Below are 21,614 nucleotides of genomic sequence, written 5' to 3'. Positions count from 1 at the left end.
ATAGATTTGTTTTAATTATTTTTTCTAACTTCCTATTTTGGGGCATAATTAGAAATGTGCCGATTCAGGGCTGCTGGCCCTTTAATTGCTCATGCTCTCCGCCCACGGAGCTCGCGCTTGCCTTAAACAGTGCATAAACAAAGTTTACACGGCTAATATAACCCTCAAAATGGATCTTTACAAAGTGTTTGTCATGCATACTGCATGCATGCGTCGGATTATGTGAGTATTGTATTTATTTGGATGTTTACATTTGATTCTGAATGAATTTGAGGCTGTGATCCGTGGCTAACGGCTAATGCTACACCGTTGGAGAGATTTATAAAGAATGAAGTTGTGCTTATGAATTATACATACTAAAAGTGTTTAATAATGAAAATAACGACAGTCTTGTCTCCGTGAATACTGTAAGAAACGATAGTAACTTTAAGCACATTTAACAGTACATTAGCAAAATGCTAACGATACGTTTAGAAAGACAGTTTTACAAATATCCCTAAAAATATCATTTAATCATGGATCATGTCAGTCATTATTACTCCATCTGCCATTTTTAGCTGTTTTCCTTGCTTCCTTTCCTTGCTTGACTGTTACGTAACAGTTGGTATTATGTTGAGATTCGCCTGTTATTCGAAGGGTCTTTTAAACAAATGAGATTTATATAAGAAGGAGGAAACAATGGAGTTTGAGACTCAATGTATGTCATTTCCATGTACTGAACTCTTGTTATTTAACTATGCCAAGATAAATTCAATTTTTAATTTTAGGGCACCTTTAAGGCTCCCTCTATTATTAAAAGTATTAGTTGTGAGAGAATTTCCATTTTTAATAAGCAGAATAGGCATTGAAATATGCTCAAATAATTCAAAAACTGAATCCAACTGAATTGTAATATCGAACTGAAAGCTTGTGAATCAGAATCAAACTGGATACAATTTATAATGATGCGCAGTCCTATTTATAAATATGACTGAACTGAGCATGTCACATCACAGCAGCATTCAAGCATACATTCATACAGATTTGGGTATCTTAGGTGACCTTGAGTACACTCACTGCAGGCAATTAACAGTTTCCCAAGGTGCTCTCTGTGTGTTTTATTGGTTCATAGTCACCTCACTGAACCACTCTCCTATGAATGGTGGCTGAAAGCACAGGGCCTCACCTACAGGAAAAGCAGCCAGGTGTAAACACGCTAGTAGTGTTTGGATTTCACCACAGGAATCCGGGCTATGTGTTGACATCGTTCCAACTCATATAGCCCAGAAGTCACACCACGGAGAATACAGCCAGTGGCGGCACTCCTCACCACACTATGACTTTAACTCGGAGAGGATGTGCATAAATAGGCTGTAGTCACACTGTGAGACAGCATGCATTTAGACATGCCCATTCATTTTGTTGCATACCATCCGTATACACCGTCTGCAGGCGTTTAAAATCGTGGCCTGAAAATCACAACAGCTAAGCAAGAAGGTAGGAGGTAGACGTTGCTGTGCTAAGAAAAATGTCTGCCAAGAAAAAATGCATGCAAATGTATGAAGTCACCTAGCTGTGTGAAAGAATACATAATGATTTTGGAGCAGCGGAGAGTGTTACGATTTCCCACGTTTGGAAAGGTTCAATGTTACCAGTCCTTCTACTGCTAGAAAAAAAAGAGGCATTTAGTTTAGTTTCAATATACTAGTACACTCCTAAAAGTCCACAAAATAAACTTTCAGCAACAATGGACCAAAAAATGTTGTTGGCATGACATTCTACTAACTCTAAGTAATTTTGCAACTATGTCAACTACAGTAACTCATTAATTTGCAACTACATGTCAACTAACTCTCATTATAGTAGTACTATTAGTAGACTGTTGGGTTAGGGTTAGGGTTAGGGTTAGGGTTAGGGTTAGTAGAATAAGTTGACATACTTGCAAAAATACTTATAATTAACAGAATGTCTGTTGGGGGACCATCAAAATAAAGTGTTATCAGACAGTCTAATAATATTCTAATGACTAGTACTTGACATGTAGTTGCAAAGTTACGTACAATATAGTTAGTAAAATGTCTAAAGTGGACTCAAAATAAAGTGTTACCAATGTATATCCAATTAAAACCAACGCAGTCTACAACAGAGCAATGTAGATGCAATACTGTATCCCACAATGCAATGCATATGACTTATTTGATTAGACTATTAAGAGCTAAGACATTTTTACAAACGATTAGATAAAAAAGGAAGTAAGCAAGTAAGAATTAACACATTACTTCTATACGTTAAGACGTGTGAAAAGAAGAAGGGTGTCAAAGATACAGACCTTTTTGAAGAGCCGGATGACATCCTCACTGATCTGAGCCAGGCGAACGATGACATTGTTGATGTAGATGTCGTTAAGAGTGGCGTGATCTCTACTTTCTCTTCGAGTCTGGTTCAAAACCAGATACCAGCAGTTTACTGACGAGAGAAGGTGTTGTTCTTTCCTAGAAGGACAGACAAAGGGATAATAATGTTTAATAATGTTATAAGTTGGTAGGCTTGGTTTTTGTTGTTGTTGTTTTTTGTTTTTTTTGCATTTCTTCCCTTCCCGCTGAAATGTTTGACTCATTCTCTCTCTATATTACGTCTCGTTCTCCCATAATTGTCAGATTGTCAGACAAAATCCACAATGCCTGTACAATATTCTCCTATGCTGAGCACATAACTTCTGTTTATAGCTGTCATTTTCTGAAAACCAAACAAATACAGTCATATTAAATTACTATTAGTGTCTTTGTCAGCAAAAGTTGTGTTTTGGCAGCCAGTCAACCCCACTGATATTTTCCACTGTTGGAGACATATATTTAAAATGATGTGATTCTCCTTATTTTACCATTTACATAAACATACAACTCATCACTATTATATAGTGAAAAATTATTATATATTATACACTAGGATATAGTGAGCTTAGTGTTTGTAAGCACATTTCTGTGTAGTTTCTAGGGTATTCTGGGTAGTTGCTAGGGCATTACTAGGGTGTTCTTACTAGTTCAAGTCATAGGAACCCACACCCAATGATATTCCGGTCCTCATATATGATCAGGCTTTATTCTGCCTGTTTTACTGTCCACCAGTTGAAAATCTGATTTTAAGTAAGCCTGATCACTTAGAAAAATGAATAGCATACTTTTACATTTCCAATATAAACACAATCTTACTTTATCCATTCAGTCTCTGACACCACACATACACACACCTGACAGTACACTGATCACTTAATACCTTAACACTGCTAAACATAATGATGCTGAGACAGAAATCGTCCTAGCTTGAAATTAATCAGCTTTGGGGACCATAAGCTTGTGTTCGGTGCTAACCCTTCACTTCTATCCTTAGTCCTATCTCCTTAACCAATCAACAAGCTCAAGAACAAGAGTGCAAAAAATAAATAACTGAGTGGAGAGCATTGAAAAGCCAAGTGATAGCAGGATGAGGCTTTAGATAAATGACACGAGGAGCAAAGGCAATTACTTCAGAGAGTATTTGGACTAGGGGGAGAACATCAAAGTGTGGCCTCTTGCAAGAGTTAGTGAAATGCTAATCGCTGCTAATGAGGAACGTATATCTCCCTGCTGCATGTGGCGAACGTTATTAGCCCTGTAATCTGCCCTCAAATAAGGATAAACAGTAAACAAAAAAGCATATGCCAACCAGCACCCTATTAATACCCCATCTTTTGGGTAATGCAAAGCTTACCAAAACAAACACTCCATATCTTAATATGTAAAGACATCTCACATATATAAAAACTTTGTAAGTTAAAGTCCCTCCAAAAGTAAGTGCAAACAGCTGTTTGGACAACCTGTTTAAAGCAGTTATTTTCATTTTTTTTTTTTTTTATTGTTTGATGACACTAATGCCGCAGAATGAAACCTTTCCAATACTGAAAAAGTGAGTGTGTGTGTCCGTCCAAAAAACATACAAACAAAAAACAGTTTGCTGTTTTGGAAATAACTGATCTGCACTGCTGTGGTTACATAAAAAAAAAAAAAAAAAAAGAGAATATCATGTCACTTGCAAAACACAAATGCATTCCAGTTCAGTTCACACTATCAGACACACTCAATAAGCAGTGCTATCTGTTCATGCATAGCTTCCTCTTAAAGATAAACTTTATATGAGGAAGAGGAAGAGGAAAGTGTTTAATGCAATGTGAGAGATCACACATTTGGCACATCAAGGAAATAAGAATGTAGCTCAAAGTGTGGCTGTGCAAAATCATATAGATTTTTTTGGCCCTGCTTTTGAAACTGAAAATTGTAGCACTAGGCCATAGGGTAGATCTCTACAGTAGATTAGAAAGTACCTTATTTCATACAAAAATCCAGAAATACATTCTCTGGCTCTTTTCTTTTATTCACATTTATATATTTTCCTTTTTTTTCTCAATATTCAGAAAATAGATCAAAAGCACAGCTCTGACTCTACAATCAAGGTCTGAAAAAAAGGATCATATGATTCATAATCACATTTCTCCAATTGCATTTTTTCACTTTTCATGGTCTATAATCCATACAAAGGGCCAATGATGACATAGAACTCTTAATCTAATTTCAAAGCCTTTGAAACAAGAGTGTAATGCTGAGGCTCTCATATACTTATGTTTTTTTTAAGGTGTGCGTAGTTAAAAAGTGTATGGGCAGAGATGATGCACATCCAGCAAGGGTCGGAGATGAAAAAGTGGTTCTAAATCTCCTTGTTCCATTTACAAAATAAATACCAAAACTAATTATTTTCATGAGGCTACTGAGCCAGTTCTGTTAAAATGAATAAGTCAGAAAGACTCATTAGTTATCAGTTTGACTAAGGCTAACGACTAACTCACTGAATCGCACATAGTGGTTCTTGATTCACTAAAGTGTTTAACTGAATTAACTGCAAGTCATGATGCTCATCACGTCCTCAGAATAATCATGAACAGAATCGTTAAGAAACCAGGATTGTTAAAAGGAATCGGAATTATTAGATTCTAATGCCTACAATGAACACAAACTCTAATACAACTACAGAAACACAAATCTGTGCAGAAATCATACATATGATGTTCTTCTTATGGAACCTTAAATAAAATATTTATCTGCCAATGGAAAGCCCTCTTGAGCTTATAAAAATAAAAAGTCAGCTGTTTTACCACATGACAGCCACCTTGGGCGAGCTACACATCGTGTTGTGCTGAGATTGTTTGTGACAGGAGAGAAGGGCTTCTGGAATTTGGTGATATCCTTTTTGTGGGCCAGTTTAGTCCCCAGAAAGCCTCTGGCACAATAACACTATTTAAATAAAGTGCTTATCATATCTTGGCTGTAAACCCTTGCCTGTGATGTTCAATAACAACTGCAAAATAACAGTTTGCTTCATACCTGTTTTTTTTTTGTTTTTTTTTTTTTTTCAGTAAGCATTTGAGCATTTTCTTAAATTGAGTACATCTGAGTTGAGTGATAGTTCATGGTTTTGGTTTGTGGGTTTGATTGTTAACTGTTTTGCACTGTTTTCCCCATTTTTTTGTTGAGTTAACTCTTTTGTACATTGGCAGTATGACATCCAAAAATGTAGCAAACATGAGTTTTCCAATATTCCAACATCATTTACTAACCATCCCGTGTTCTACAGATATGGATTTGGAAGTGAGTAAATAATGACAATGTTTTTGATAAAAACTAAAAGATAAAGCTTTCATTGTTTCATCACTCTAGACTCTAATTATACCAGGTATATTGCAGTTACTCACACATAAATACAAAAACACTCATGATAAGCAGCTTCAATCGAGTGCATGGCTGCCATTGATCAACAAAACGAACCGATCCTCAGAGGTTTCCAGTCAGAACTGAGCATCATGTTGTTCTTAATCTCCACATATTGGATCCTTGTAAACAACTTTCTCAAACCCTCTCAGACTTCAGTATTTCACAGCTCTGCAGCCTGGTGAGTCAGAAAGAATTAAAAAAAGAGAAATGACTGTGTGTGAATGAGCAAGTGTGGTTTCTGCAGAGGTACCATCACTGTATCATGGTACAGTACCTTTTCATAAAGGGATATATGTGTTTAATTCATGGATATGAAGTGCTTATATGTGCAATACTACAAATTAAAATGTGCAGAAGCATCAAAGTATGCATATGTATTATGTACACAGATAAAAGGGTGATACTTTCTGAGTGTGACTTATTGTGTCTTTTCCAACCTTTAAGGCTATGCAAGAGATCTAAAGATCTCTAATCCTATGCTAAGAAGTGATAAGCGGTTATCCGTATTGTACTCAAAAACACCCACACAGAGTATGAGTGGGGTTCAAAATCACTTCACACTTAGCTTCATTATAGCTGCACAAGCCATAAAACATAATCATACAATCGCACTCACCGCCTGCCACAGTATTCATTCAAGAAAGTGTTGGGGTTTTTTTATAAGCCAAGCTCGATACAGCTTTATCAGAGAGCTTTAATCCAGTCTGGGGTGGCTTGCTCAAGCTTATCTCCTGACGGAAAAGCAAGGGAAGGAATCAAGTGCCAAATCAGAAACTGTAGTGGAAAGAGAAACAGGGACATACGCTCCCCAGTTCAAATGCATTTCCGCCTTTTAAGTAAACTTCAATACATTGCACATTTTTTGCTGGTCCACCAATCCCCCCAATAACACCGCCCCAATCCACAAACACGCAAAATGAGGCCACCAATGTATGATTGCTCCCAGCTGTAGCCCCATGAGAGGGCTGGGAAAGAGACAGAGCAGAGAATTTCCACAAAGCAGTGAATGGTAGAACAAGGATTAGCTCAAAAGCTCATTGCTGATGATTCTGACCTCATTAATCTTACATTATTAGCCATATTCAGGGAACCAAAAAGCAAAAGATCTGAACGTTTAATTTGCGCTCAACTTTAAAGGAATAGTGAATTCTATCATCATTTACTCACCTTCAAATCATTCCAAACCCATATGACTCTCTTTCTTCTGTCAAAAACACTAAATATGATTTTTTTTTTAAAGAATATTCTGGTCATTTTTAATCATTTATACACATACATATATATATATATATATATATATATATATATATATATATATATATATATATATATATAAAATAAAGTGAATGAAGACTGTGCTATCAAATTCAAAAACATATAAATAAAAATTAATAACATAAAATAAAATAAAATAAAAATTATTTTTTTTAAAAATCCATGTTCCCCTTGCGAAGTCAAATTATAGCTTTGTGTGATAAACAGACCAAAATTTAAGTAATTTTTCATGGAAAACATCATTCTGTTTCTCATTCTCATGCTCCCTTTTGAAGTCAAATTATAGCTTTGTGCGTGTCACGATTGAGTCTCCCGAACCTCCAGAGGAAGTATTAGTTTCTATTGGACTTCACTTCCCATGCACCCACATACCTGGGACTAATTACTCGTACACCTGCCACCAATCATCTCATTACTCACTCACTATAAAGCACACACTCGCACGCAGTTCTGTGCAAAGTCTTGATTAGCCACGGTTGTCATTTCTGAGCGTTTATCCTGTTTGCTGTTTTGTTATCGACTTGGACTCTTATTCTGGATTGTGATTCTTGCTGCCTGCCCTGATTTCTGCCTGTTACTGTTAAGGCCAGAACACACCAAGCCGACACCGACGAACTAGTGGTGACGAAACAGACTGTGGGGTTGGCTCACGTCAGCAGAGTCTGTGTCTGAAGTTGCCCTGACACACCAAACCAACGCTAAACAGCTGACGGCCAAGTAGCACGTCAGTTCTGCACCTGCGTGAGATGAAATGCCTTTCTGAACCAGCAGGTGGCAGTAGCTGAACAGCCAATCATGAATGATCAGATGGCCCGACAAGCTCCGACAAGCTCTGACGCCGATTCAGCATTTTGAATCGGCCAAAAAAAAGCCGACGAGGACCAACTTCAGCCGACGGTGCAGAACACACTGAGAAAACTTAGTAGGTCGACAAAGAAAAACTGCCCGACTTTAATCCCTGTCTGCTGCCTGCCTCGACCCATTGCCTGTTTCTGTTTACGCTGTCTGCCGCCTGCCACGACCCTCTGCCTGTCTACTGGTTCATGACTTCTGTACTGACTGAGTTTCTGAATAAATTGCAAATGGATCAATACACTTCTGACTCGTCACAGTGTGGGAAACAAACCAAAATTTAAACCATTATTCATGGGAAATACAATTGTTTCTCATTCTCATTAAAGTAGTAGTGATGGCTCATTCACTCTTTCTATGTTGTAAATACAAGTAATACTGTAGATCTTTTTTTTTCATTTTGAGTGATTCGTGGCAATTTTTGACCTCATAATGTTTCAATTAAATGTCTCTAACTCGACAGACTTCTCTCTGATGATTTATGCTGGACTTCTCCAATCATTTAGTCATCTTAAACCCTGCCACTCCACAATAAATCAACCACAAGTTCCCATTCATTTCCTCAAAATCCAATTAACAATCGATGGATACAACCAGGTCCCAACCTACATTTTTTTTTCCTTCTTTGATATCCCTTCGTAATTGGATATACGTCACAATAAAGAATTCAGTCTGTTGGCCAGAGCTACCGTATGACTTGAGAAGGGCTGAAATATGAACAACTTTTAATGTAATTTATGGGGCTTTTGCATCCTTTTTAAAACTTGAAAGCACCAGTAATTGCATGGAAAAGACCAGTAAATGATTCAAAATATCTAATTTTGAAAAGTCATACGAGTTTGGAATGCCATGGGTATGAGTAAATGATTTTTCATCTTTGGATGAACTAATCCTTTAATGTCCAAGTCTGAGAGATTGACTTTCCAAGCACATACGATCCCAAGGGCCTTGGCATGCTCTCTGAGAGGCTTGGCAGTGAGTGAATGAAGGCTGGAGGTGGAAGGCAGGTGCTGCCGTGCGAGGAGCGGAATGCAGCAGGAACGTACTGCAGGGCAGTTTGATTTCAGGCTCCTGTCCAATAGGCTGCAGCAAATCGAGTCTGCATGCTGCCACATCTACACCAGAACTGCATCTAAGCCCAAAGCATCATCACTTTCACACAATACTCATAACGGCCTGCTTATAATCTAAAATCATGATAATCAAATAAGTCTGGTTTCAAATTTTCACATAATGCATATTTGCTATGTAAAGGCAGCTATAGATTAATAAATAAATGTAAGAATGAAGACCAATCAGTATGCAAAGTGTACACTGACATCACCATTGAATGTCTGGATGCTACAATGATTGTAGCATTGGCAGATTGTGGGCACTGCTTTGCCCCATAGGCATTATAACATATATGTATGGATTCATATATTAATGACATTATGAATTAATACCGAATGAATGAACACCGCATCGCTATGATCAGCATGTATACAATATTTAATGTAAGTTAATGGTCAAACTTAGGGATGTCCCGATCACATTTTTTTGCCCTCGAGTCCGAGTCCGAGTCATTTGATTTTGAGTATCTGCCGATACCGAGTCCCGATCCGATACTTAATAGCCTACATAAAAAAGAATAAAGAAGAGCGAAAAAACAGATCCAGGAACAGTGCTTTTCAGGTTTTTCAGGTATTCAGTTTTCAAATAGTAATCAAATATAAAATATCACTGCATATTATCTTTACTGTATAAAATAAATAAAGATTAATCATTATTGAAGTTACAAAAACTATTCAGTCAAGAGCAGTGAGTGATTTCTTTGTTGTTTGTTGTTTGATTTAACATTAAATACAGGCAGCAGGAATAGTTGATGTCCCTTTAAGACATGCACGATCCAGTACATATTCTGTTCCACATGCGCTGTCTTTCTCGACTAATATACGCTCACTTAAGACATAACCGACTATGTTTGCTAGGATACTCGCTAGGACGGGCATGTTGACATAATGTTTGTATGAATTTGTCTGCTGAAGCGCAAGACTTGAAAGAGAACTCAGTATTTGCGCGCTGACTAGAATAAGCGTGTGCGCGCTTCGGATGAGCGCACACAAATCTTCTCACAGCGCGCGCGAGTTCTCTTTCGCGTCTTGTTCTTTAAGGTTTAAATCAGCAAGGCTTAAAAGAGTTAGTTTAAATACAGACAGCAACGTGTGTCAACACCCGGGTGATGACGGCGTAAATGACTGGACATGAGAGCAGACGGCACTCGCAGTTAACAGTTTACAAGTGACTGTTTTGTCCACGCTTTCTGATTATCGTTGTTGTAACGTTTTGTGCATCCATCGACTGAAACATACATTATCTGAACTCTGTCTGTTTTCCACGTTGCTATTTTAAACAAACCATATTAACCAATAGATGCGTCGTCGAGATGGACCGCAGTGCAAGTGCGGTCTGTAAGTGGAGAACCGTTGCACCCCTTATACATATATATCCGAGTCCTGATCGGGAGGTAATGTCCGATTCCGATCGAGTCTGAAACCACATGATCGGGCCCGATTTCCGATCATGTGATCGGATCTGGACATCCCTAGTCAAACTGGCCATAGTGAGTAGCATTACATGAGATCTATGTAAATTAGTACTGATTAAATAAGCCTGTCATATAATCAAGGGAACATACTTGCACTTAATTTTCCTAAATTCTAGTTTATAAGCTCAATAGCTTTTGGAATACTGGAATATTCATGTTCCTCTACAGGAAGTTCTTAAGATGTGTCCTCTGGTCATTAATTACATGAATATTCTGAATTACTTAAATGCAATTAAATCAACTCATTGAATTATAATTCATGTCACTGCAACAGCACAAAAGTTTTCAACTCTGATTAATGTAACAATATCCATGTAATGCATTCATTGAAACATCTGGCAGACCTTCTGGATAATGAAATGTTTCATACAGAAGAATGTATTTCCCTCTTTTTTGGGTCGATTCACTGGTACAAACAGTAGTACTGTTTTTGTTGTAAGCAACATTTAAATATTCGCTTTGTGAATGCATGCAAACATCACATGCCTTCAGTGAATTCTCTCCAATGCTTTCTCATCTTTGAATTAAAAAATCTGCATGGGCAATAGCCTTTCTTGTCATTTCAGCCAAGCAAAACAACCTAGAGGTCATTTAGCTTACATTTATTTCCAATAGCTAAGTCATACCCTGCAAAATAAATGCAGAAGCCTCAACCCTCATTCATGTATACTTTAGAAGTAATCTATGCCTGGTTTAATGCATAGAGACAGGGCTGAACTGCAGAGCATGTTGGATTAGTATTCAGGTACTGTGTGTTGCAAGTCTCAGCACCAATATGCATCAAATGAGACTGCAATAACAACACATGCTGGCCAGGGAACGAAGCAAGATAAGAACAGGAAATAGGGGTAAAAAGAAAGCTAAACGTGTGCAAATACACACACAGTCATGCAGAGTTTGTGTTCTGACTGGTTAAGCCCAGCATGGATGACAAGTCTGCTTTGTGGAGATTAGGGAGAAGTATTTATTGACTTGAAACACTCACACACAGACACAAACACACTAACAGCCATTAATGATACTATTGTAGACACGTCTTATCTCCTCTAGACATGTCATGGTCTGTGTAGAACTACATAGGGTTTTTTATGCAGGGATTTTTACCTGTATAAATAAAGAGATGAGCAAATTGGTATTACATATTTGAAGATGAAATAATTTTATATGCTTAATCTCGAAAAACCTTTTAAATCGTACTTGTCAGTGAAGAAAGTTAATGAAAAAAATTACTGAAGGAAATACCGTAGCTACATTTAGTTGCTGTGGGCAGTCAAAGCAGAGAAGTAGAAGATATAATTGTGAATGAAGTATATTATTTATTACACAGCACTCCTGAATAGAATACTTGATTCTGGTATGCAAATCATGAAATTCAGGGTTTTTATAATGACCACAAAACAGTGTGATTGGTATTTTCCCCAGGCATATATGTATTATATTAGGGCTGTGCGCTATGATGATATAAATGGTGGTGATGTTATAAAATGCATAGAATTTTGCTAAATCATTTATATTGCGGTATTTTAATATATATGCGTAGGACAGTGCTACCTTAAAGGTGCCCTAGAATTAAATATTGAATTTACCTTGGCATAGCTGAATAACAAGAGTTCAGTACATGGAAAAGACATACACTGAGTTTCAAACTCCATTGTTTCCTCCTTCTTATATAAATCTCATTTGTTTAAAAGACCTCCGAAGAACAGGCGGGGTGTATGCCCCCAATATTTGCATATGTGAGCTCATGTTCAAGCCATTAGACAAGGGCAGAATGTCTGGATGTGCACAGCTGAATCATCAGACTAGGTAAGCAAGCAAGGACAACAGTGAAAAATGTCAGATGGAGCAATAATAACTGACATGATCCATGATATCATGATATTTTTAGTGATATTTGTAAATTGTCTTTTTAAATGTTTCGTTAGCATGTTGCTAATGTACTGTTAAATGTGGTTAAAGTTACCATCGTTTCTTACCGTATTCACAGAGACAAGAGCCGTCACTATTTTCATTATTAAACACTTGCAGTCTGTATTTCATTGTGTTTATGTAATTCATAAACACAACTTCATTCTTTATAAATCTCTCCAACAGTGTGTAATGTTAGCTTAAGCCGCAGAGCATACTATCAAACTCATTCAGAATCAAATGTAAACATCCAAATAAATACAATACTTAGGCGATTAGACATGTTGCATGACGAACACTTTGTAAAGATCCATTTTGAGGGTTATATTAGCTGTGTGAACTGTGTTTATGTTGTTCAAGGCAAGCGCGAGCTCCGGGGGAGGGGGAGCACGAGAATTAAAGGGGCCGCAACCTATATATCGGTGCATAGTTAATGATGCCTAAAAATAGACAGTTAAAAAAATGAATAAAAAACAAAACTATGGGGTATTTTGAGCTGAAACTTCACAGACACATTCAGGGGACACCTTAGACTTATATTACATATTTTAAAAAGACGTTCTAGGGCACCTTTAAGGGTTAGTTTACCCAAAAATTATTTCTGTCATTAATTACTCACTACATGTCGTTCCAAACCTGCAAGACCTTTAAGAATTAAGATATTTTGGATGAAATCCAAGAGGTTTTTTAACTCCCATAAAAAGCAACGTAATTACCACATTCAAGGTCCAGAAAAGTAGTAAAGACATGGTTAAAATAGTCAACGTGACTACAGTGGTTCAACCTTAATGTTATGTGACAATGAGAATACTTTTTGAATAAAGTTATTATTTTTGTTTTGTTTTTGCACACAAAAAGTATTCAGGTCGCTTCATAACATTAAGGTTAAACCACTGTAGTCACGTTGACTATTTTAACCATGTCTTTACTACTTTTCTGGACATTGAATGTAATTTTGTTAATTTCAATGGGAGATAAAAACAAAAACTCTCGAATTTCATCCAATATATCTTAATTTGTTTTCCGAAGATGAACAGAGGTCTTGCAGGTTTGGAACATGAGGGTGAGTAATTAATGACAGAAATTTCATTTTTGTGTGAAGTTTTTGACACTTTAGAATGATAAAGAAACATGCATGAATGAGGAATAATGAGCAGGACGTGCATAATGTTAAAACATTATTTATTAAGTTAAATGAAAAAATAACTCGGTGTGATACTCGCACTGACTGACACATCCTGCAATAAAACATGCTCCTTGCTCCTGCATACTACTGCATTTTGTTTTCATGAAGAGACCATAAAACTGATTCTGATTTGAATGAGTCCATCTCTCCTCTTAAAAGACTAAAGTTTGTTGTCAATGTATGCATTTGTTTGTGTCTGCATTTGTGTGTACTTGTTTCTTAGCATGAGTCAGCTCAGCTTGCAGTGAGGCTTGCATCAGCAAAACTAGAACCCAAAAGCTGACAAAATATCAAAGAAAAGAGGAAGGGGGGAAATGAATTACAAAAACAGACACAACTAGAGAATGACAAGGCCAGACGCAGGGCCAAGAGAGCAGCAGCCATTGGCGCTGCCGTTCCTCATTGTTGTCTGCAGTAATGTAGTCAATGGTGCAGTGAGACTGGCCCTGGGAGCAAGCAGCAGACGGCCCTCCTCCACCAGCTGCTATTAATTAAACCCCGCCAATCCTGCAGCAATACACTCACAAAACAAACCTACATTCATGATACAACCAGTACATATACAAAATCCAACTCTAATCTAAAAGACTTTTTTCACCTCTTGAAATCGATGAGTTCATTTTCGTCTCATTCCCAGAAAAACATGACCTCTATCCCAAGCTGTCACAATCTGTTTCTATGGCCAAATCAGAGCTATAGCATTGGTAGAATCCTTTATTTTTCACATCCCACTATGACCAACTCAGGTCTTGTTAGCAGAAGTTTTACTGCAGACTCAGAATCCATTGTTGGCTTGATGCCACATGAGCCAATAATCACCCCTGATGTCTTGCATGCAAGCAAAAACTGTAGCTGTTTGGTCTGCTGACTATGGTATTCTAAATAAGTTACTTTTGCCATTACAGTCACCAGAATCAACCTATTATAACATATTTATATTTTATAAAATGTTGTTTAAAAATATTCAAACGAAATTTTCGAATAGTCTTAAAGAATAGTCTTAAAGGGATAGTTTCCCCAAATTCTCTCACAAAAGAGGATATTCTGAACAATGTTTCAACCATTTTTTGTCTATATAATGAAAGTCATTGTGTGTCCGAAACAACATTGGTCAATAAAAAGACATTTTGCAATCTTCTTTCGTGTTGCACAGAAGAATGTCAGTCATACAGGTTTAGAATGACATGAGCATGGGTAAATGACAAAATTTTCATTTTTGGGTGGACAATTTGAGGGAAAACTTGTCTGATAAGACCAGTTGCTCAGGTAGAGCAACATTTTAAAGGTTGGGTTAGCAAAGGGTCAATTAATTGGAGGAATGAGCTAGTTATCTTGGATTAGCGTGAAGCAAAAGTAAGTTTTCTTTTGAGGAAACACTTAATTCAAAAGGGTATTTAATTTAAATTAACAGCCAAAGATAACATCCTAATGCGTAAAATGCTACAGGCATTTAACAACTTCTTTGAACTTTGCAGAAAGTAGAGAACGAGGAGCAACCCTTGTCTGAAGGACGATTATATCCAGCAGCAGGAGAGAGATTTAAAATTCACCAGCAGCTATTTCTGCTCTGATTGAAGAAGCACTGAGACAAATGGTGAAACAGACGGAGAAATGAAGAGAAGACATAACTTGGCATGCACAATTAAAGCAACAGTTCACCAAAAAATGAAAGTTCAGTCATCATGTACATAAAATCATAATTTTTTTAACTTTTATGGTGTCATTTTTTCCTATCAAACACTAAATATTTAACTTTAATGCAGCTCTTTTTCATACAGTTCATAGTGGCCATGGCTTTCAAGCTCAAACAAGGACCAAAAATGCATAGTCCATAACAGGGTTGTCAAACGTACCAGTATTACCGGTACCAGTCCGTGCTAAAAAAAAAAGTTGACTGTCTGCAGTACCGGTAGTACTGTTTATATAATTGGTACCAGCTGCTTTCAAACACTTTCGTTCGTGTTACAGCGTGTTTTTACAAGCGTTGAGCATTGTAGCCAATCACAATCATATCTATTGAGCAAATGAACGCAATGGCCAATCAACCACTGGTTTTGTTTTGTTCATCGTGAGCCGCACACTCACAAATCTTTTCATGATGACCAGGGTAAACATGTTGTAAGTAAGAGGTTCACTGTACAATTAAGGCAGCTTTTTTTATTATAAATGAGAGTTTTTCATGATGATAAGTACACTTCAAAATTTCTGGATTGACAACCATATTTAAATGCGCAATTGAATCAGAAACTGCAGTGAATGACTGTGATAACCAATGGACGAGACAAAAATGGACATTTTTTTAAAGCACTTAATTCAACAGTTGTTGCTCTGGTACTGAAAATGGTACAGACTACTGAAATGTTGGTGACAACCCTACTTCATACAACTTTTTTGCTTTATTTCAAGTCTTCTGAAGCACCTCAGTATATAAGTCTGCAATAGTGCACTGTTCTCTACAGCCTTGTAAATAATTGTATTTTTCAAAAATATCTTCAAATACCCATGATAGTACAAATGATAGTACAAAAAATGCTAAAATTTGATATAGAGTTATTTTTATAGTTGTAATAATGATTTTATAATGTGAACCATTGATTAATTCTCTAGCCATCTAGTGGCTGTAGTTAAAAATTCATGTTATTTTAATTTTAATTTAATTAAGTGTTTGCTTTCCAGTAGATGGCAGTAATTGCCCACTAAACCCAGGCACATTTTTCATGTCTATCACTATGAACGAAATTTAAAAATGTAGATCTTTATTAAAGTGGATTTAACATAAAATTGAGCTATTTTATATAAATCAAATTATTACAAATTGAGGCAAATAAATAACAAAAAATACCATAAATCCTACAAAATTGCACAACTTTACAGTAAAATATTAAAGTAGGCTATTACGTTAGTTTAAAAAAAGTTACATGTTACAAAATCACATTTTACTGTCTGGTTATGTAAGCTAGTTGGACAGAAAAATTAATATTGTTGGCCAATGTGTAATAGCATAGCAAGCAACATAACATAAGTGATAGGCCATATTTTATTATTTGCCTACTATTATTACGATATGAGTAAGCTGCATACATGCCTTTATCTTTTGCATGTTTTCCCCTCTTCCTTTTTATTTATTTACGTTACTTAAATCAGCCTCCGTGGCTTAGACCTTTTGCTTTACCATAATTTAGCGTTGATTTAGAACTTGTCCCGCTCCCCCTACAGACGTCACCTCATCCCTTCTTCTGGTATACTTTTGAGTGAGTTGTCTTCTCTGGGCGCACACTTCGAGTCCCTCCTGACCAGGTTAATACCCACCGAGTGACATGATATCATTGACGTTGCGTGGAAACGAGCGGTAAAAACCCGATCACGCATTTGTTTGTTTGATTGTTTGTGTGTTTTTTCTTGCAAGGGTGCCCCGTGCCGCCCTGGGCCCCCAGGCCTAAATCCATCACTGAATGGTTTTTAGGAAAAAGTTAGGCTACTCAGCTTAGTACATTTGGCCACATCTACAGTTTCTAGAGTATCCATATTTCAACCCAGTGCCATAACAACACCAGCCCTCGCGGCCAAATAAACAGACCGGCCCACCGGGAATTCTCCCGGTGCTCCCGATTAGCCAATCCGGGCCTGTTTTTCAGTGATGGTTTTTTTTTCAGTCATTTCTTATTTTGTGTTCCCAGGAAAACAATAAATAATAACAGAAATTTCATTTTTGGTTGAACCAATCATACCTGCACATATCAAATAATCCTTACCTTGGGCCACGAATCTTTGATGAGAACCTCTCGGCCAGTTTCTCCAGACTGCGAGAGTACTCCAGTTGAATCTCGGCCTTGCGCCGAAAAAACTCCTGCAGGTCCTGCAACAGCTGGATCCGAGCCTCTGATTGCTGCTCCAGGCACTTAAACTGCTCCACCAACTGATTACGGATCTCTGAGCAACAGAATACACATAAACACATTAGTTTGACTCAGCACAACTCTCAACCAAAACAAAAGTAGTTAGGTTCAGTAGTTAGGTTCAGATGGCTAAATCTATGATTTAATCCATTCAGCTACTGACCCCAAAATTTCCATGATTATTCCAGTCATTCATGACTACTGGATATAAATATTGGAAGCACTTTTGTATTTCTTACACACATGGAACAATTATTTAGGTTACTCCCAAAACTTTGCAGTGAGTGTGTGGAAAAATACAAAATACATCATCTCAGAGTATATATCCGTCCAATACAGATATGAAGGAAAACACCACTTAATAGGAAATTTGTATGCAGATTTATAAAAGAGGAAATGGAGATTTTTCAAATATATTTAGTACACCAAGTCAGACCTGTGCTTTGTCCTTTAATAGTAAATGGATGAGACTGAAATCCACACTTGTTTTGTTAGGATCTAAGCTTTAGGCTACAGCTGTACAGCTGTTCCTTATCAAACATCCACATGTGAGGATAGTAGTCATCCAACAATACACTAGTTGATTAGTGAGATTTCCTGGATTAACAAGATTTTTTTGTTTTAATATAAAACACACATGCATTTACATATGTATGATAGATAGATAGATAGATAGATAGATAGATAGATAGATAGATAGATAGATAGATAGATAGATAGATAGATAGATAGATAGATAGATAGATAGATAGATAGATAGATAGATAGATAGATAGATAGATAGATAGATAGATAGATAGATAGATAGATAGATAGATAGATAGATAGATAAACAATAGACGGAACAACAGAATGATAGACAAACCGAACAGAACAACAGACATTGCAATGGCTGAAAATGTTATTGAAAAACCTTATAAAATAAATTTAATTATAAAGCAATAATGCAATATACTTAATCCAAGAGTTTCTCAAAGAATTAATGAAAAGGTTATTAGTTGCCTTCTCTATGTCTAGCACTTGCTGCTATTTAGAGAAACTAATATTTAAGAACAAAGCCTGTTTTCACAGAAAAATCCCTGACTTGTGGTTAATTGCAAAGAAAAGTTTCCTGCCACAAACAGTGTGTTCCTGAACTGACAAGCTGTTCCCTCAGTGCTGAGAGAGAGAAAAGCGAGAATTATACTAACACAACAGCGAAGTACATGTAGGTTGTACAGTAAGTCATGTCCCACAGGCAGCCAGTTTCTACGGTGTTAAAGCAAAGCTTCTTTCATGTGTCATTTCAAAGAGGCCTCTATTGCTTCAAAGACTTCCTTTGAGGAAAAAATTCATTATTTCAGTTCCCTGCGCTAAGGTTAACAGAACAATTAAACAACAGAAAAAGTAGCTTGATGAAGTAAATCAAGCCTGACACAAAAGAAAGCTCAAAAGCAAACACAACTTAAGGTAGAAAGCTTTACTGGAAATAAAATAAATCCACTGCGTTATTGATCGACTTGAGTAAAGCTGCTCAGGTCGAAAACTCTGATCTGCTGCTAACATGAAGAGCCTCAGAGCTAACCCAGTCAAGCTGTCAAGAGTGTCAAAAATCGTGCTCTGTGGGTTTTTTCGCATATATAACAACACTTCTGAACTACAAATAGAGTTGCACTTTTTTATGTGATATATATTGTGATATGAAAACAAATAGACAGATATTTATCATTATGTTAATTATTGTGCCTTTAGCCCCAACAGCAAGGGTGCTTTTTTACCTCAAATACCATTCTTTTACATATTCAACATTATAATGTGCGCTGGGGTGAATTGATAATGTTAGTATGCTTTTTACATCAAAAATTGTTAATTTAGAAATAAAAGGCATTTTTCCTATCCTGATTTTAGCACTCTGATTTGAACGCTCTGTTTTAAGGGGCATGTCTGCTGTGAGACTTCAGTGTAAACGCCCACTGCTGTGATTGGCTAACATCTTTGCATATGAAATACCGGAGTACTGTTTGCTCTAAAACTTTTAGCAATTTTTTTCTATTACATCTCTCAAGGTTAACTAATCATCAAAAGTGCGTTTTATAGCATTACATTTAGATCGTGGCATGAAATGTTGCAGTGATGAACACTGTAGCCAATCACAGACATCTTGTTGCGTGAATGAAACCAGTGATCTCGTCATTGCAGCTCAATTTCTGCACACGAATGCTTTCAACATAACTAACAGTGCAATGTAAGTAAGAGATGCATTGATTAAAACAGGAGTTTTGGCTTGAGTCCAGAACTCAGTCACTGATAAACTCACACTGTTTGATTAACAGCTCTAGCAATTGTAAAGGGAGTCTTTGATCGCTTTCTATACATAATTGAACTACCATTTAAATAACAGATTATTTTCATCATTGTTTCATAAGAGAAACAACGTGAAGTTGACCATTTAGTCACTGGTTTGATTTACTGACCCACATATCAGATCAGGCATTAGAATTAACACATTTACTTACATGTTGTAGCATTACTGTCAATTCCTTTTTTAAAAGTCTTTTTGAAAAGCCTGAGCCAAAATGCGATTGATTTACCAAAGAATCCACAGTGTAATGTACCAAATAGACATTCACATTGTTTAAAATAAATAACTAGCATTAGGATCCTTTGAAAGGTAATGGTATTTTTAGTCCTGTATCGCTCTTCTCTCCTCGTCATCTCACTAACACGCCAGTAATTAAAAGCTTTTATTGGACTAACAAGGAAGTTTTCAGTTCTGAAACTTACTGAATATTCTTATTGTACATAGACCTCTTATATATCAAAAGCTTAAGGAAAAGCTGATTTCTCAATTCATGACCCCACTAAAAAATAACTGTTAATTTAATTACCTTGAGCAAAACTGAAAATCATTAACAAGACCTTTGTCTCAAAATATATTCAATAATTTCAGTTGCTATTTAAAGAAAAACATTAATACATGTGTTATTCATTCGTCAACTGAAGATTTCCATCAGGTCTGGACTCCAAATCTGACTGTATTGATGTTTCTTTAAGTAATATTTTGAAGTATGGTATATCATAATGCTCCTCTGCCCCTTTTTTTTTTTCTTTTTCCCATTGTATTGTAATTGCCGGGCTCTATTTGTTTGTTTGGTTTTAATTTAGTTTGTAAATGGTTGAAATGCTGATAAAAAGATGCAATAAAAAAAACAAACATTAAATATAGCTGCAAGCAGCAATTACGGGGCCAAGCACAAAAATGGCACAAGAAGCAAGCCAACATGGCTGGGAGCATCAGACCAACAGCAGTAGTGAGCAATTAGAAAAAAAGTTATTAGCATTTTTGTCAATTTTGTTATATCTTTTGACCACAAGGTGGCGCTGGTCCGAAACTTCTCAGGCTCCTTCAGTGCATTGTCCTGATGACCCATACCAAATTTATGAATTTTGGTCAAACCCATCAGAAGTTATAAGCAAAAATGGCATTTTTAATATCTCCACTCCAGTAGGTGGCGCTGCGCCGAAACAGAGTATGCTGCCTCAGGTCATGCTTGTGAAGACACATACCAAGTTTGGTCTGAATATGTCAAAGCACTGAAGAGATACAGCTTCAAGAGTCGTTTTTGCATCATGCCTCAAATGGTTTGACATATCGACTTGAAATCCATAACTTTTTGTCGGCATGGTCTGACGATGACACGGTTCAATTTTGGTGAAAATCGGAGCAACGGTCTAGGAGGAGTTCGAAAAAGTAGGTTTTTAAAGAAAAACAATATGGCGGACAGGAAGTTTAGCTGACTATGGCAAATTTGATATCTTTGTTCTCAGCATGACCCAAGGAATCTACTGAGACCAGTTTCATTACAATTGGTGAATACAGTCAAAAGTTATTAGCATTTTTGTAAATTTTGTTATAACTTTTGACCACAAGGCGGCGCTGTGCCGAAACTTCTCAGGCTCCTTCAGGGCATTGTGCTGATGACCCATACCAAGTTTTGTAAAGATACGTTAATGCGTTCGTAAAATACAGCATTTTAGCACAAAATTCAAAATGGCCGACGGCCAAAATGGCCGAATTGGGAAAATTGGATATCATTCGACTCAGCATGATTCCCCGAATCCAACGAGACCAAATTTATGATTTTTGGACAAAC

The 21,614-nt window shown here is 36.7% G+C and overlaps 1 protein-coding gene across 4 annotated transcripts in view; it reads right to left on the bottom strand.

Moving 5' to 3' along the window:
* srgap3 (SLIT-ROBO Rho GTPase activating protein 3) overlaps positions 1-21,614 on the bottom strand; it is a 107,794-nt gene that overhangs the window by 55,107 nt on the left and 31,073 nt on the right. For all 4 annotated transcript variants that reach the window (XR_010893392.1, XM_067372799.1, XM_067372800.1 and 1 more), the window contains 2 exons: positions 17,338-17,515; positions 2,309-2,471 (listed from right to left, as the gene is read on the bottom strand). Coding sequence is in view for 3 of the 4 variants with exons in the window: in XM_067372799.1 (XP_067228900.1) it covers positions 2,309-2,471; positions 17,338-17,515 (341 nt within the window). In the remaining variant the exon portion in view is untranslated. The remainder of the gene's footprint in view (positions 1-2,308; positions 2,472-17,337; positions 17,516-21,614) is intronic.

The sequence above is a fragment of the Chanodichthys erythropterus genome, chromosome 21, assembly GCF_024489055.1.
Source record: "Chanodichthys erythropterus isolate Z2021 chromosome 21, ASM2448905v1, whole genome shotgun sequence".
NCBI lineage: Eukaryota > Metazoa > Chordata > Actinopteri > Cypriniformes > Xenocyprididae > Chanodichthys > Chanodichthys erythropterus.
The sequence above is the reverse complement of the archived record's forward strand: the minus strand, read 5'-3'. Positions and strand labels throughout refer to the sequence as shown.